Source organism: Staurois parvus, unplaced genomic scaffold, assembly GCF_062004578.1.
Source record: "Staurois parvus isolate SC_StPar_1 unplaced genomic scaffold, SC_StPar_1.0 ptg000584l, whole genome shotgun sequence".
Taxonomy (NCBI): domain Eukaryota; kingdom Metazoa; phylum Chordata; class Amphibia; order Anura; family Ranidae; genus Staurois; species Staurois parvus.
The window spans coordinates 22,483-37,418 of NW_028318380.1; the positions used below are offsets into that span (position 1 = coordinate 22,483).

The 14,936-nt window shown below is 48.6% G+C and overlaps 1 protein-coding gene across 1 annotated transcript in view; it reads right to left on the minus strand.

The window, feature by feature from the left end:
- Positions 1-1,359: 1,359 nt before the first annotated feature.
- The window catches only part of LOC149450069 (transcriptional corepressor CBFA2T3-like), a 96,449-nt gene continuing 82,872 nt past the window's right edge, over positions 1,360-14,936 (minus strand). The window contains exons 9-11 of the mRNA XM_089692390.1: positions 12,382-12,450; positions 8,074-8,264; positions 1,360-5,764 (exon numbers count right to left, since the gene is read on the minus strand). Of these exons, the coding sequence (XP_089548516.1) occupies positions 5,507-5,764; positions 8,074-8,264; positions 12,382-12,450 (518 nt within the window). The 3' untranslated portion in view covers positions 1,360-5,506. The remainder of the gene's footprint in view (positions 5,765-8,073; positions 8,265-12,381; positions 12,451-14,936) is intronic.

Below are 14,936 nucleotides of genomic sequence, written 5' to 3' on the forward strand. Positions count from 1 at the left end.
GCGGTTTTTAATATGCGGCGTGATTTTTTTTTTTTTTAAAGTACAAATAAATATGGTGCAACTTAATATTTGTATGTCGATCATTTACAGGAAAGGCCGAATAATGCCTCAGCCAATGGAGCGCCTGCTGATGCTGTCATTGCTGTCTATTGGCCAGCAGGAGTCACTAGAGTGGTTCAAAGTCCATTTGGTTGAAAACCAGTAGAAGGCGCTGCCAAGAACAACCAATCCGGTGTTAGCTTTCCTTCTTTAAGAAAGGACAAATGTGGGTGGGGCAGGTTGCTACGGGCAATACTGCAGTGACTCTTTGCGAAATGGGCGATTTAAAGGGTCACTCCATCTGAAAGGGATAGTCCAGATTTAGGATAGTCCAGATTTAGGATCATCCTGGTAAGTTGAATCACTCAATCACTTTTTGACTCTGTGGTTGTAAACCCCTACCCGTGCAGTGACTGGCCTCAGGTGATACATAGAGATGACACAAATCCTCCTACATAAGGTGTACCTGTTTATCTGTAGCCCTCTCTCCTCTACATCCATCCAAAGTCCAGAATTTATAAAACTTGTCTGAGCTTTCAGAAAGCAGGGAGGGGGGTGGAGAACTGAAGTTAAACTCTGTAGATATCAGTGAGGAGTACTCTGATTGCTGATTGGAGGGGAGGGACCCCCCTTTCCTACAGCACACAGGAACAGAGCTGAGACTGCCAATCGTAGGCTGTGTGTTGGAGCTCCCTCCCCTGTCACCATTTTATCTCTTGGTGTCAGGAAAACTTGTCAGAAGTGGCTCATGCTGATAGCAGAGGAAGGAGGCAGCGGACAGAAATGACACTTCGGGGTTTACTAAAGGCAAATAGACGGTGCACTTTGCAAGTGCAGTTGCTCAAGAGCTTAGTGAATGAGGTAAAGCTTCCCTTTGACAATAAAAACCAATCACGTGCAAGGAAAAAAAAAAAAAGGCATTTTTACTTGCACATGATTGGATGATGAATATCAGCAGAGCTTCTGCTCAATTACTATATTTACGCAGGAGTATTTTGTTACAGGAGGGTCTATTGTTGGTGGAGGAGGATCTATTGTTTTTGGGGAGTCTATTGTTGTTTGAGGAGAACGTATTTTTGAACTGGCTTATTGGCTTAACTGGCTTATTTTATTGCAGGGTGGCCTATTATTGCAGGAGGGGGATCTATTGTTGCTTGGAGGGTATTTTGTTGCAGGAGGGTCTGTTAATGCTGGAGGAGGATCTATTGTTGCCTGGGGGAGATTTTGTTGCAGCAGGGTCTATGGTTGCTGGAAAGGGGACCTATTGTTGCTTAGGACTATTTTGTTGCAGGAGGGTCTGTTCCTCGGGGGGGGGGGGGGTTATTTTGTTGCAGGAGGGTCTATTTTTGCTGGAGGTGGATCTATTCTTTCTGCCTGCAGGGGATCTATTTTACTACTTTTCTTGTTATCATTAAAAAAATTCAATACAAATTATTTAGCACCACAAAATGATACTTGGTTCTGTATTCTCTAAAAGAGGTGGTACTGGGAGGTGGGTAGATGGAGGAACCAAGGGACGGTGCTCAGAAGTGGGTTGGGGGTTGAAACCAAGGGACGGTGCTCAGAGGTGGGTAGAGGGAGGAACCAAGGGACGGTGCTCAGAGGTGGGTAGAGGGAGGAACCAAGGGATGGTGCTCAGAGGTGGGTAGGGGGTGGAACCAAGGGATGGTGCTCAGAGGTGGGTAGGGGGAGGAACCAAGAGATGGTGCTCAGAGGTGGGTAGAGGGAGGAACCAAGGGATGGTGCTCAGAGGTGGGTAGAGGGAGGAACCAAGGGATGGTGCTCAGAAGTGGGTTGGGGGTTGAAACCAAGGGACGGTGCTCAGAAGTGGGTTGGGGGTTGAAACCAAGGGACGGTGCTCAGAGGTGGGTAGGGGGTGGAACCAAGGGACGGTGCTCAGAGGTGGGTAGAGGGAGGAACCAAGGGATGGTGCTCAGAAGTGGGTTGGGGGTTGAAACCAAGGGATGGTGCTCAGAGGTGGGTAGAGGGAGGAACCAAGGGATGGTGCTCAGAGGTGGGTAGAGGGAGGAACCAAGGGATGGTGCTCAGAGGTGGGTAGGGGGTGGAACCAAGGGATGGTGCTCAGAGGTGGCTAGAGGGAGGAACCAAGGGATGGTGCTCAGAGGTGGGTAGAGGGAGGAACCAAGGGATGGTGCTCAGAGGTGGGTAGGGTCGGAGACAAGGGATGGGCCGCTGCACCTATTCTAAACTGACCCCTTGTTCAGGAACTTTGGAGACCCCTGTAATAAAGGAGAACCATTTTTGCTGATTCCCCGGCGTGCCGGCTCTTTCCTGCGCTCTGCATGGCAATGCTCTATGGGTGGGGCAGCCCGGTGCCATTCATTGTGAATCGCTCCCCAGTGCACTGTACAGTGGTGCCCAACACACCACAACACATTTCCCATGCACTGTGGAGCTCTACACTGTTAAAACAAAAAAGGATCATCTACACTTCCTCATCTGCTGTGGTGCACCGGTAGCCCATTCAAAGGGATGGCTGACTTAATGCAACGCACGTTAACACGCGTTATTTATGTGTGCGCATGAACACGCCGCAATGGCACACCTAACCATCCCTGGGCCCCCAAGAGATTCGCTTTTCAAGTCATTTACTACAATGAGGGATGAGATACTCAGAAAATGAGAGTATGGCGGGGCAGACCAGGCAATGTAAATTGTCGCTTTTCCAGAGGATGACGGGCGTGAGCAAACGCAAAAACGATGATAGGAGACTCATATGTTCAACCAATCAGAATTGTTCCTGGCAGACGGATCATTCATCTGCACAGTGAGAAATTCCGATCAATAGGCCGGTAATATATCTGAAAGGAATCTACTTTACGGCTTTGCTGCACATGACAGATTGGAGCTCCATTTATCAAAGTGTCTGAAAGAAGGACTGTTGTCATGACCTGTGAGGACCGCGAGGAATTTCACCTCCATTAATGTATCGGCTAAGGACAACAGAAGCTGACTAGTATCTTTATGACACCTTGAGAAGTAAAGCCAACAAATAGTTTCCTTTTATGTATCATATTGTGCCACATGGCCACAAAGTCACTATTGCCACCAAGTCCAGACGACCACCCATGGGAACTATGCTGGGCTCCCCCCTCCATGGCAATGGGTATTCTCCCTCTATATCTTTTGGACAATAAATGGGATCATCTAATGAATGGGATCATCTAATGAACGGGATCATCTAATGAATGGACTCATCCAATGAACGGGATCATCTAATGAATGGGATCATCGAATGAATGGGCTCATGTAACGAATGGGCTCATTTAATGAATGGGATCATCTAATAAATGGGCTCATCTAATGAACGGGTTTATGTAACAAATGGGCTCATTTAATGAACTGGATCATCTAATGAATAGGCTCATGTAATGAACGGGTTTATGTAACAAATGGACTCATCTAATGAACGGGCTCATCTAATGAACGGGCTCATCTAATAAATGGACTCATCTAATGAACGGGCTCATCTAATAAATGGACTCATCTAATGAACTGGATCATCTAATGAACGGGCTCATCTAATAAACGAGATCATCTAATAAATGGACTCATCTAATGAACGGGCTCATCTAATGAACGGGCTCATCTAATGAACGAGATCATCTAATAAATGGACTCATCTAATGAACGGGCTCATCTAATGAACGAGATCATCTAATAAATGGACTCATCTAATGAACGGGCTCATCCAATAAACGTGCTCATGTAATAAACGGGCTAATCTAATGAATGGGCTCATCCAATGAACGGGCTCATCCAATGAACGGGCTCATCTAAGAAACGGGCTCATGTAATGAATGGGCTCATCCAATGAATGGGCTCATGTAATGAATGAGCTCATCTAACGAATGGGCTCATCTAACAAATGGGCTCATGTAATGAATGGGCTATTTTATTGAATGTACTCATCTAATGAATGGGCTATTTTAATGAATGGGCTCATCTAATGAATGGCTTATCAAACAAAAAGGGGCCATTTATAAGAAAGTGTCTGAAGATAGAACTGTATTAAGCACGGCAACTAATCACATTTTCCTTCTACAGTACAAAGAGGACGGCACAAAGTAACCAAGAGCAACCAATCAGCTTTCAAGTCTTAGAGGGGGGCCGGCTAATCCATGCGGCCTACGATTGGCTGCTCCAGCTCACCGTACGTCTCAGCCTATTGCGCTCTATAATAAGAGCTCCAATCTCGTATTTCTGCCACCGTTCCTCTCTGCGTGGCGCCATCCCTCCCCCCGCCCACCCGCTTCATTTTTCGTGGTCGTTTTGCGTCTTACATAAATTTTGCAGCGAACTCCCCGGATCCATCAGTAGCCTCGCACTTTTCATATTGCACTCGTGTCCCCTACATGGGAATTCTTCATTTTGCTTTTATAAATAGAAAAGAAAAAGAAAAAAAAAAACTGTACAATCTCGCCAAACGTGGGCTGAAGTCTGTGAGCCAGGAGGAGCCCTGGATTCACCTCCCACCAGTTCCCCCCCACCCCCACCCACCCCCTCCCCCCAAAGGGGTGCCTTGTCCACGACCGTCCATGAAATATTTGGGGTGTTTCTGCAGGCCGTCGGGGCGAGCAGCAGAGGTTGGTTGGAGCGAAGACACCTATACATACAAATGTCATCGTCTTTCCGATCGGGACGGAAGTTGTGTCTTTGTTGCCTTTTTTAAATTTTCTTTTAATCCAAGAAGTGGAGGAGGGGGGGGGGGGGGGGCGCGTTGGGGTCCTGAAAAGCCGAGCAACACAAGAGGCGTCTGCTACAGGAGAGGTAGGTAGGAGGAGATCGATCTGGAAGTGCAGCACTGGTGGTGCCTCTTTGGAGCACTCCTTCCTCTTGCCGAGCGCCCAGCGGAACTCCCGGAACACTTCGCCGTTTCCACTCCAGGAATTTCCCTCCCACTCCTCCCGCCATGGCGGACCGGGCTTTGGCAGGGCTGGCAAAAACAAAAACCCCCAAAAAGTTTTGGGGTAGGGTGTCGTGATTTTTGGATTTCTCTTTAAGAGGTGTTCTTGGTGTCGGACATTTCTTGGCTGTCTAGCAAGGTAGTTTCATTTGTATTTCTGGTTTATGGTTTTTTGTTTTTTTGGATTTCAATTTCATTTAAAGCCAAAGATTTGAAAGCAGTTCTTAAAAATAACAAAAATAAAAAAAACCCAAAAAACAAAAAAAATCCCCCAATCCGCGATCTTTTGCATCCCCTCCATGGGATATCCATTCCTACATTAAGAGGCGAGATGGGCTTCATATGGGCCAAAACCAAACCACACGGACATGCAGGTCCTAGCCCACCCAAGTAGAGGGGGTAGTCGGGCGGGGGGGAGGGGGTCAGGTAAAGTCTTGACGGGCACTACTATATACCAGCAGCAAGGCTGACCAGTGCAGGTCGCTGTGTGTCCAAGTGGTCGGTCTCCGTCCTGGGATATGTATCGCGGGAGGTCCCAGTTTAGCGGGAAGCCGTGTCTAACAGAAGAGGCGTGGCGGGGGTCCCAGATCGAGAGGCAGAGCTGCTTGCGGTGGGGCTGGCTGCGGGCGTGGCAGGGGTGGTTGGCGCTGGTGGTGCACTGGGAGGGTGGTGCATGGATTGGCCGCATACGTGATGATGTTTCTCCCAGTCCTTGTGTTGGCAGAAGGAGCCGCAGTATCGTGCTGTGTTGCAGCCGCTGCAGGTCTCACTTGCTTTCCGGCCGCAGTTCCAACAACTCTACAAAAAAAAAAAAAAGAAGAAAATAGAGAAAAATTTGACGCAATCAGCAGAAGCAGAAAAAACGTTTGGCTCCTGTTATTGGAAGTTACAAAATGATACATTGTCCCCTAACGGGGTCTCCAAAACTGACCAAATACACGTGCAGACCTTTAGTGTTTGGTCAGCATTCAGCTTTGCTCAGCAGCAGATTCCCGAGGCAGAGAGAGTGACAGACTCACCTATAGGAAGGCCTCAGCCCAATAATCAGGTCCGGCCACCACCCACATGGGAGAAAAATATATTTAAAAAATATTCTTCCCAAATAAATTGACATATATTTGGCCGTATTCAATATATTTAAAAATATATATATATAAACTGTATGTTAAATTGCATTTTTGTTACAAAAGATATAAAAAATTGTTCTAAAAATACATTTCAAATATACTGTATGTCTTTAAAAATACAAAATCTACATTTTTGGAATGCATTTACAAATATATGTAAAAATAAATGGTATATAAAATATATTTTACCATTTATTTTTACATATATTTGTAAATGCATTCCAAAAATGTAGATTTTGTATTTTAAAAAACATACAGTATATTTGAAATGTATTTTTAGAACAATTTTTTATATCTTTTGTAACAAAAATTCAATTCAACATACAGTGTATATATATATATATTTTGAAATATATTCAATATGGCCAAAATTGTAGCTTTTTAAAAATATGTCAATATATTCAGGAAGAATATTTTTCAAATATATTATATATAATATATTTTAATATATTTGAAAAATATTCCTCCTGAATATATTGACATATTTTTGGAAAGCTACAATTTTGGCCATATTCAATATATTTCAAAATATAATTCAATACCTCCAGCACACCCCAGCATCCCTTGCCGCTACATACATTCAGTGCTGGAGGTGCCGGAACTGCGTTCCCACTGAAAAAATCCCTGAGGAAGACAATACTAATCCCCAGTCACTGACTTTTTAAAAGTCAGCAGCTCTAGTTATTTGTAGCTGCTGACTTGAAGAAAACAAAAACAAAGTGAAGTTCCCCATTAACAATCATTGCTGTAAATAGCCACTTTTGTTCCTAACTGGCTGCAGATTAAAATGGTGTACCCAGAGGAGCCAAGGGACGGTGCTCGGAGGGGAGTAGAAGGTGGAACCATGGGACAGTGCTCAGAGGTGGGTAGAAGGTGGAACTAAGGGACGGTGCTCGGAGGTGGGTAGGGGGTGGAACCAAGAGACGGTGCTTGAAGGTTGGACCAAGGGACGGTGCTCAGAGGTGGGTAGAAGGTGGAACCAAGGGACAGTGCTTGGAGGTGGGTAGAAGGTGGAACCAAGGGACGGTGCTCAGAGGTGGGTAGAAGGTGGAACCAAGGGACGGTGCTTGGAGGTGGGTTGGGGGTGGAACCAAGGGACAGTGCTTGGAGGTGGAACCAAGGGACGGTGCTGGGGGGTGGGTAGGAGGTGGAACCAAGGGACGGTGCTCGGAGGTGAGTAGAAGGTGGAACCAAGGGACGGTGTTCGGAGGTGCGTAGGGGGTGGAACCAAGGGACGGTGCTTGGAGGTGGGACCAAGGGATGATGCTCAGAGGTGGGTAGGAGGTGGACCCAAGGGACGGTGCTTGGAGGTGGGTAGGAGGTGGAACCATGGGACAGTGCTGGGGGGTGGGTAGGAGGTGGAACCAAGGGACGGTGCTTGGAGGTGGGTAGCAGGTGGAACCAAGGGACGGTGCTTGGAGGTGGGTAGGAGGTGGAACCAAGGGACTGTGCTCAGAGGTGGGTAGGAGGTGGAACCAAGGGACGGTGCTTGCAGGTGGGTAGGGGGTGGAACCAAGGGACAGTGCTCAGAGCTGGGTAGGAGGTGGAACCAAGGGACGGTGCTCAGAGGTGGAACCAAGGAACAGTGCCCGGAGGTGGGTAGAAGGTGGAACCAAGGGACGGTGCTCAGAGGTGGATAGGGGGAGGAACCAAGGGACGGTCCCCAGAGGTGCATAGGGGGTGGAACCAAGGGACGGTGCTCAGAGGTGGGCAGGGAGCAGAGACAAGGGTTGACCTGGAAGAAGGTAGTACCTGCGCCTACTGCTGAGATAAAAGAAAACCTGCCTATTTCAATCCGTTTTTAACATCCCCAGACTGGAGTGAAATGTTCTCAAAGTTTTCTGGAAGCTTTGGAAATGCCATGTAAATGCTCGCCCTTCACACTCCTGTCTACAAGCTGAAGCCCGCGTGTACGAAGCCCAATAGCTAGTCCTTCTCAAAGAATCTCTTGCCTCCTACTCAGCTCCTCATGGGCGTTACCTCACTTGAGTCCTCCTGCTGGTTGATGACGGAGACTGCGTCCTCGGATGCTTGCCGCTTCGCCTCCGCCAGCGCTCGCTCCATTTTGGCTCTCTCTAAAGTGATGAGGTCGTGAGCCTTGCGCTCCGCTTCCGACACGGCCTTCTGCAGTTCGGACATGGCCTGCCGCTTGACTTCGTTCACCGCCTCCTCTGTGCGGGCAGAGAGACAGCTCAGAGGTGAAGATGAGCCCTGGGAGGGGGGACTCAGGTGTAGGAGGGGTTTAATGATTCAGGTCTATACCCTACGCTGCAGCGAATGTGACGGGAAACGGGCAGATCTATTGGCTGCTGTGCGACCGCGCGGTCCCCGTGTGACTCCATACACACCTTGGCAGGCAGGGCATGCTGGGACTTGTAGTTGTACAACAAACAGAGATCTACCGGTTGCCCATCACACTGAGTGTTAGCCAAGCTGTAGAAAGCGGGGGATTTACTGAAGGCCAACAGACGGCGCACTTTGCAAGTGCAGATGCTCCAGAGCTTCGCGAATGCGGGGAAGCAAAGAATATCCAAAAATGAGAAGAAGCTGCATTTTCCTTGCACAGGATTGGACGATGGAAGTCCCCTCATTTACGAAGATCTGGAGCCGCTGCACTTCCAAAGTGCGCCGTCTATTGGCCTTTAGTACATCCATCCCATAATCTACAACACTGCATTGTATTCACAGTACACAGTACAACCCTCGCTATGACATCAGAGCAACACAGCCAATCACCAGTCAGCACACAGGCCCTAAAGAATACCTGATTGGCTCCTGGTAATGCTCCCCCTTCCCAGTCTGAGTGCTGCTGTACAGAGGATTACAGCAGACTGTGTTTGGGATCTATTAGAGTTCTTACACTAGGAACATTTCAAAATACATTTAGGGCCGGATCAGGGGCGGACTGACAACTCATGGAGCCCCCGGGCAATAGGGGATCATGGGGCCCCTGTGTCCTTGCCCAAACTCAATAAAGCCTATGAAAAAGGTACCAGGGGCATCTCATGGGGCCCCCTACTGACCCCGGGCCCTCGGGCAGTGCCTGAGTTTCCAAATGGTCAGTCTGCCCCTGGGCCGCATCACGCTCCATGCATTTCTGTGCGCTTTTTACCCTGCATCCAAAACGCACAGAAAGTCGGTGAGATGATTATCAGTGTCATCGTTCACGTCAGCGCTGGCAGTTCCGGTGCGTTCCGGGTGCAGAAAAAAAAAAAGTAGAACAAGCGGCATTTTTCCTGCACAGAACTGTACTGGAACGCGGTAAAACGCATACAAAACGCACCATAATGCACATGTCCCTATTTACATTGAAGAAAAAGAGAGGGGGAAAAATGAACCAGAAAGCATCAAAAACGTGTCAAAAACGCATCCGGAACACATCTGGACTGAGTTTCTATAGGGCCAGCTCACACTCCATGCGTTTCTGTACACTTTTTTCCCTCCATCCAATACGCACAGAAAGCCAGTGAGATGGTTGTCAATGTCATCGTTCACATCAGCGCTGGCAGTTCCAGTGCGTTCCGGGTGCAGAAAAAAAACAGAACAGGCGGCATTTTTCCTGCACAGATATGCTCTGGTAAAACGCATCAAAAATGCATCAAAAACGCACCAGAACTGCAAGTGCTGATGGGAACTATGACATTGACAACCATCTCACCGACTTTCTGTGCGTTCCGGTTGCAGAAAAAAAAAATAGAACAGACTGCAGTTTTCCTGCACAGAATTGTACTGATAAAACGCATCAAAAACGCAGCTGAATTCCATCGCATTTTTTTTTAATGAAAATTTGTTAACAAACGTTAAAGGGCAACTCCACTTTTGTGGGAAAAAAAAATATCCAATCCAATTGCTACACAAGTCATATTGTAAACGAATGTCATTAACCCCTTAATTCCAGAGCTGCCCAGTCCTTTAGGAGGTTTCTGATGCCGGGGGGCGGGGCTTATGACCGCCGTGCGTTTCTGCAAAAAGCCCTAAAAAACGCATTGGTGTGAACCAGGCCTCAATGGAGAGGTGCGTTTTTATTTTTTTGTAACTCGCCAAATCTGCTCCCAAAAGGGAAGCGCTACGGACCCGCGTGAGGACACATCGCATTTAAACGGACGCATTTCTCTTTTTTTTTATTTTTTTTTAATGCAAAAGTGCTGCAAAGAAACCAGCCGATTGGCCGAAAATAAATTCATTTTCATTTAAATTCCTGATATTAATTAAAAAGTCAAATAGAATCCATATATATATATTTTGTATTTTTTTTCCCCCGATATTCGGACAAATGAAGAATTTTCATTTCGATGCACCGCTAGTATATGCACTATATGGTGGGACCCCTGACACTGTCTGGAGCAGTGGTCTCCAAACTGCAACACAGGGGCCGAATGTGGCCCTTTCCTCACTTTTATCTGGCCCTTGGGGCATTATTCCTCCCACTGACACCAATGATGGGGCACTATTCCTCCCACTGACACCAATGATGGAGCGCTATTCCTCCCACTGACACCAATGATGGAGCGCTATTCCTCCCACTGACACCAATGATGGGGCGCTATTCCTCCCACTGACACCAATGATGGGGCACTATTCCTCCCACTGACACCAATGATGGGGCACTATTCCTCCCACTGACACCAATGATGGGGCACTATTCCTCCCACTGACACCAATGATGGGGCACTATTCCTCCCACTGACACCAATGATGGGGCACTATTCCTCCCACTGACACCAATGATGGGGCACTATTCCTCCCACTGACACCAATGATGGGGCACTATTCCTCCCACTGACACCAATGATGGGGCGCTATTCCTCCCACTGACACCAATGATGGGGCGCTATTCCTCCCACTGACACCAATGATGGGGCACTATTCCTCCCACTGACACCAATGATGGGGCACTATTCCTCCCACTGACACCAATGATGGGGCACTATTCCTCCCACTGACACCAATGATGGGGCACTATTCCTCCCACTGACACCAATGATGGGGCACTATTCCTCCCACTGACACCAATGATGGGGCACTATTCCTCCCACTGACACCAATGATGGGGCACTATTCCTCCCACTGATACCAATGATGGGACACTATTCCTCCCACTGACACCAATGACGGAGCACTATTCCTCCCACTGACACCAATGATGGGACACTATTCCTCCCACTGACACCAATGATGGGACACTATTCCTCCCACTTACACCAATGACGGAGCACTATTCCTCCCACTGACACCAATGACGGAGCACTATTCCTCCCACTGACACCAATGATGGGGCACTATTCCTCTCACTGACACCAATGATGGGACACTATTCCTCCCACTGACACCAATGATGGGGCACTATTCCTCCCACTGACACCAATGATGGGGCACTATTCCTCCCACTTACACCAATGACGGGGCACTATTCCTCCCATTGACACCAATGACGGAGCAATATTCCTCCCACTGACACCAATGACGGAGCACTATTCCTCCCACTGACACCAATGACGGGGCACTATTCCTCCCATTGACACCAATGACGGAGCACTATTCCTCCCACTGATACCAATGATGGGGCACTATTCCTCCCACTGACACCAATGACGGAGCACTATTCCTTCCACTGACACCAATGATGGGGCACTATTCCTCCCACTGATACCAATGATGGGGCACTATTCCTCCCACTGACACCAATGATGGGGCACTATTCCTTCCACTGACACCAATGATGGGGCACTATTCCTCCCACTGACACCAATGATGGGGCACTATTCCTCCCACTGACACCAATGATTGGGCACTATTCCTCCCACTGACACCATTGATGGGGCACCATTCTTCCCACTGACACCAATGATGGAGCGCTATTCCTCCCACTGACACCAATGATGGGGCACTATTCCTCCCACTGACACCAATGACGGGGCACTATTCCTCCCACTGATACCAATGATGGGACACTATTCCTCCCACTGATACCAATGATGGGGCACTACTCCTCCCACGGACACCAATGATTGGGCACTATTCCTCCCACTGACACCAATGATGGGGCACTATTCCTCCCACTGACACCATTGATGGGGCATTTTATACTCCCATTGACAGCAGAGTATTTTCTCCTTTCTATGTATTTCCACTGGCCACAATTCGACCTCCTCAAAGTCTGAAGGACAGTAAATTGGCCCTTTGTTTGAAAAGTCTGGAGCCCCCTGGCCTAGAGAGTCATGTAATATGGACACCCCTGATGCTGTGGGCCATCTCACTTGTCTTGGCTGCCTCCAGGATATAACTCACCTGCCTTCCTCCAGATCTCCTCAGGCATGTAGCCAGGCGGCGGCCTATGTAGGAAGTCCCTCGATGGCTCTAAAGGAAAAAGGAAAAAAAAGAGTTGATGAGCAGCCTACAGAGGGCGGCACGTTCTAGTCTGTGCCCTGCAGTTCCCTTTACAGCCCAACTCCGGGAAGATGAACTATAACCCCGGTCAGTCCCACACAATGCCGTCTCCATCATACCTCATAGCTGCCCCACCGGACTTATTCCAAATTCTTGGCCATGTTTATGGGGAATGCAGCCAGATCATGTGTCCCGGGGCATTGGAATCCCAGACAGGTCCTGGCAATCGGAGTGGTTCCGAATCGAGGAAATTGAGGAGCTCATCCCCGTTTCCCAGGATAGGTTGTCCAAATGCACAAAACTTTATATCTACTGCTGTTTACCGGGAATTTTATTCTTCTCTATCACGGGTGTCTTATTCACTCCGCCATGATTTATGGTCCTCCTCGCCCAACCCAGACTACTCTGTATGAGCTGACCCTGACTGTCCCACCTACACTGGTTCCATGTACACCCTTCCCAGACTGTCCTATTTGTATGACCTGACCCTGACTGTCCCACCTACACTGGTTCCATGTACACCCTTCCCAGACTGTCCTATTTGTATGACCTGACCCTGGCTGTCCCACCTACACTGGTTCCATGTACACCCATCCCAGGCTGTCCTATTTGTATGACCTGACTCTGGCTGTCCCACCTACACTGGTTCAATGCCCATGCACTGGTTCCATGTACACCCTTCCCAGACTGTCCTATTTGTATGACCTGACCCTGGCTGTCCCACCTACACTGGTTCCATGTACACCCTTCCCAGACTGTCCTATTTGTATGACCTGACCCTGACTGTCCCACCTACACTGGTTCCATGTACACTCTTCCCAGACTGTCCTATTTGAATGACCTGACCCTGGGTGTCCCATCTATACTTGTCCCACCTACACTGGTTCCATGTACACCCATCCCGGACTGTCCTATTTGTTTGACCTGACTCTGTCTGTCCTACGTACACCTTGTCCCACCTACACTGGTTCCATGTACACCCTTCCCAGACTGTCCTATTTGTATGACCTGACTCTCGCTGTCCCACCTACACTGGTTCAATGCCCATGCACTGGTCCCATGTACACCCATCCCAGACTGTCCTATTTGAATGACCTGACCCTGGGTGTCCCATCTATACTTGTCCCACCTACACTGGTTCCATGCCCATGCACTGGTTCCATGTACAACAATCCCAGACTGCTCTATTTGTATGACCTGACCCTGGCTGTCCCACCTACACTGGTTCCATGCCGATGCACTGGTTCCATTTATACCCATCCCAGGCTGTCCTATTTGTTTGACCTGACTCTGGCTGCCCCATCTACACCTTGTCCCACCTACACTGGTTCCATGCGCTGGTCCAATTTATGCCCATCCCAGACTATTCCTTTTGTTTGGCCTGACCCTGGCTTTCCTACCTACACTTGTCCCGTCCCCATTTCCCAGGATAGGTTGTCCAAACTCACAAAACTTTATATCTACTGCTGTTTACCGGGAACTTTATTCTTCTCTATCACGGGTGTCTTATTCACTCCGCCATGATTTATGGTCCTCCTCGTCCAACCCAGACTACTCTGTATGAGCTGACCCTGACTGTCCCACCTACACTGGTTCCATGTACACCCTTCCCAGACTGTCCTATTTGTATGACCTGACTCTCGCTGTCCCACCTACACTGGTTCAATGCCCATGCACTGGTTCCATGTACACCCTTCCCAGACTGTCCTATTTGTTTGACCTGACTCTGGCTGTCCTACGTACACCTTGTCCCACCTACACTGGTTCCATGTACACCTTTCCCAGACTGTCCTATTGTATGACCTGACCCTGGCTGTCCCACCTACACTGGTTCCATGCCCATGCACTGGTTCCATTTATACCCATCCCAGGCTGTCCTATTTGTTTGACCTGACTCTGGCTGCCCCATCTACACCTTGTCCCACCTACACTGGTTCCATGCGCTGGTCCAATTTATGCCCATCCCAGACTATTCCTTTTGTTTGGCCTGACCCTGGCTTTCCTACCTACACTTGTCCCGTCCCCATTTCCCAAGATAGGTTGTCCAAACTCACAAAACTTTATATCTACTGCTGTTTACCGGGAACTTTATTCCTCTCTATCACGGGTGTCTTTGATTCACTCCGCCATGATTTATGGTCCTCCTTGGGAACATCATGGTTGGCCTCCACCTTTATGAAGAAAAGGGCTCCTGGGGTTGGGAGCTGGTTAACAATTTCCTCCCCCCCTCCCCCCATCCTACTCCTTTCCCTTCCACTTGCCGCCAATCAACGTACGGGCACGCCGCTTGACTTCAAGCGTTATACCGGAGCAGGCATCACCCCGGGACCGTTGTTTAGAGCCGCCGGTTGTCTCTCTTGTAATAGCAATTCAAGAAGCTAACTAGCCGCTGGAATGTTTGTACAGCAGCAGGAGGGGACGTCCACCCACCTCCCACCACCTTCTGACACTCGCTC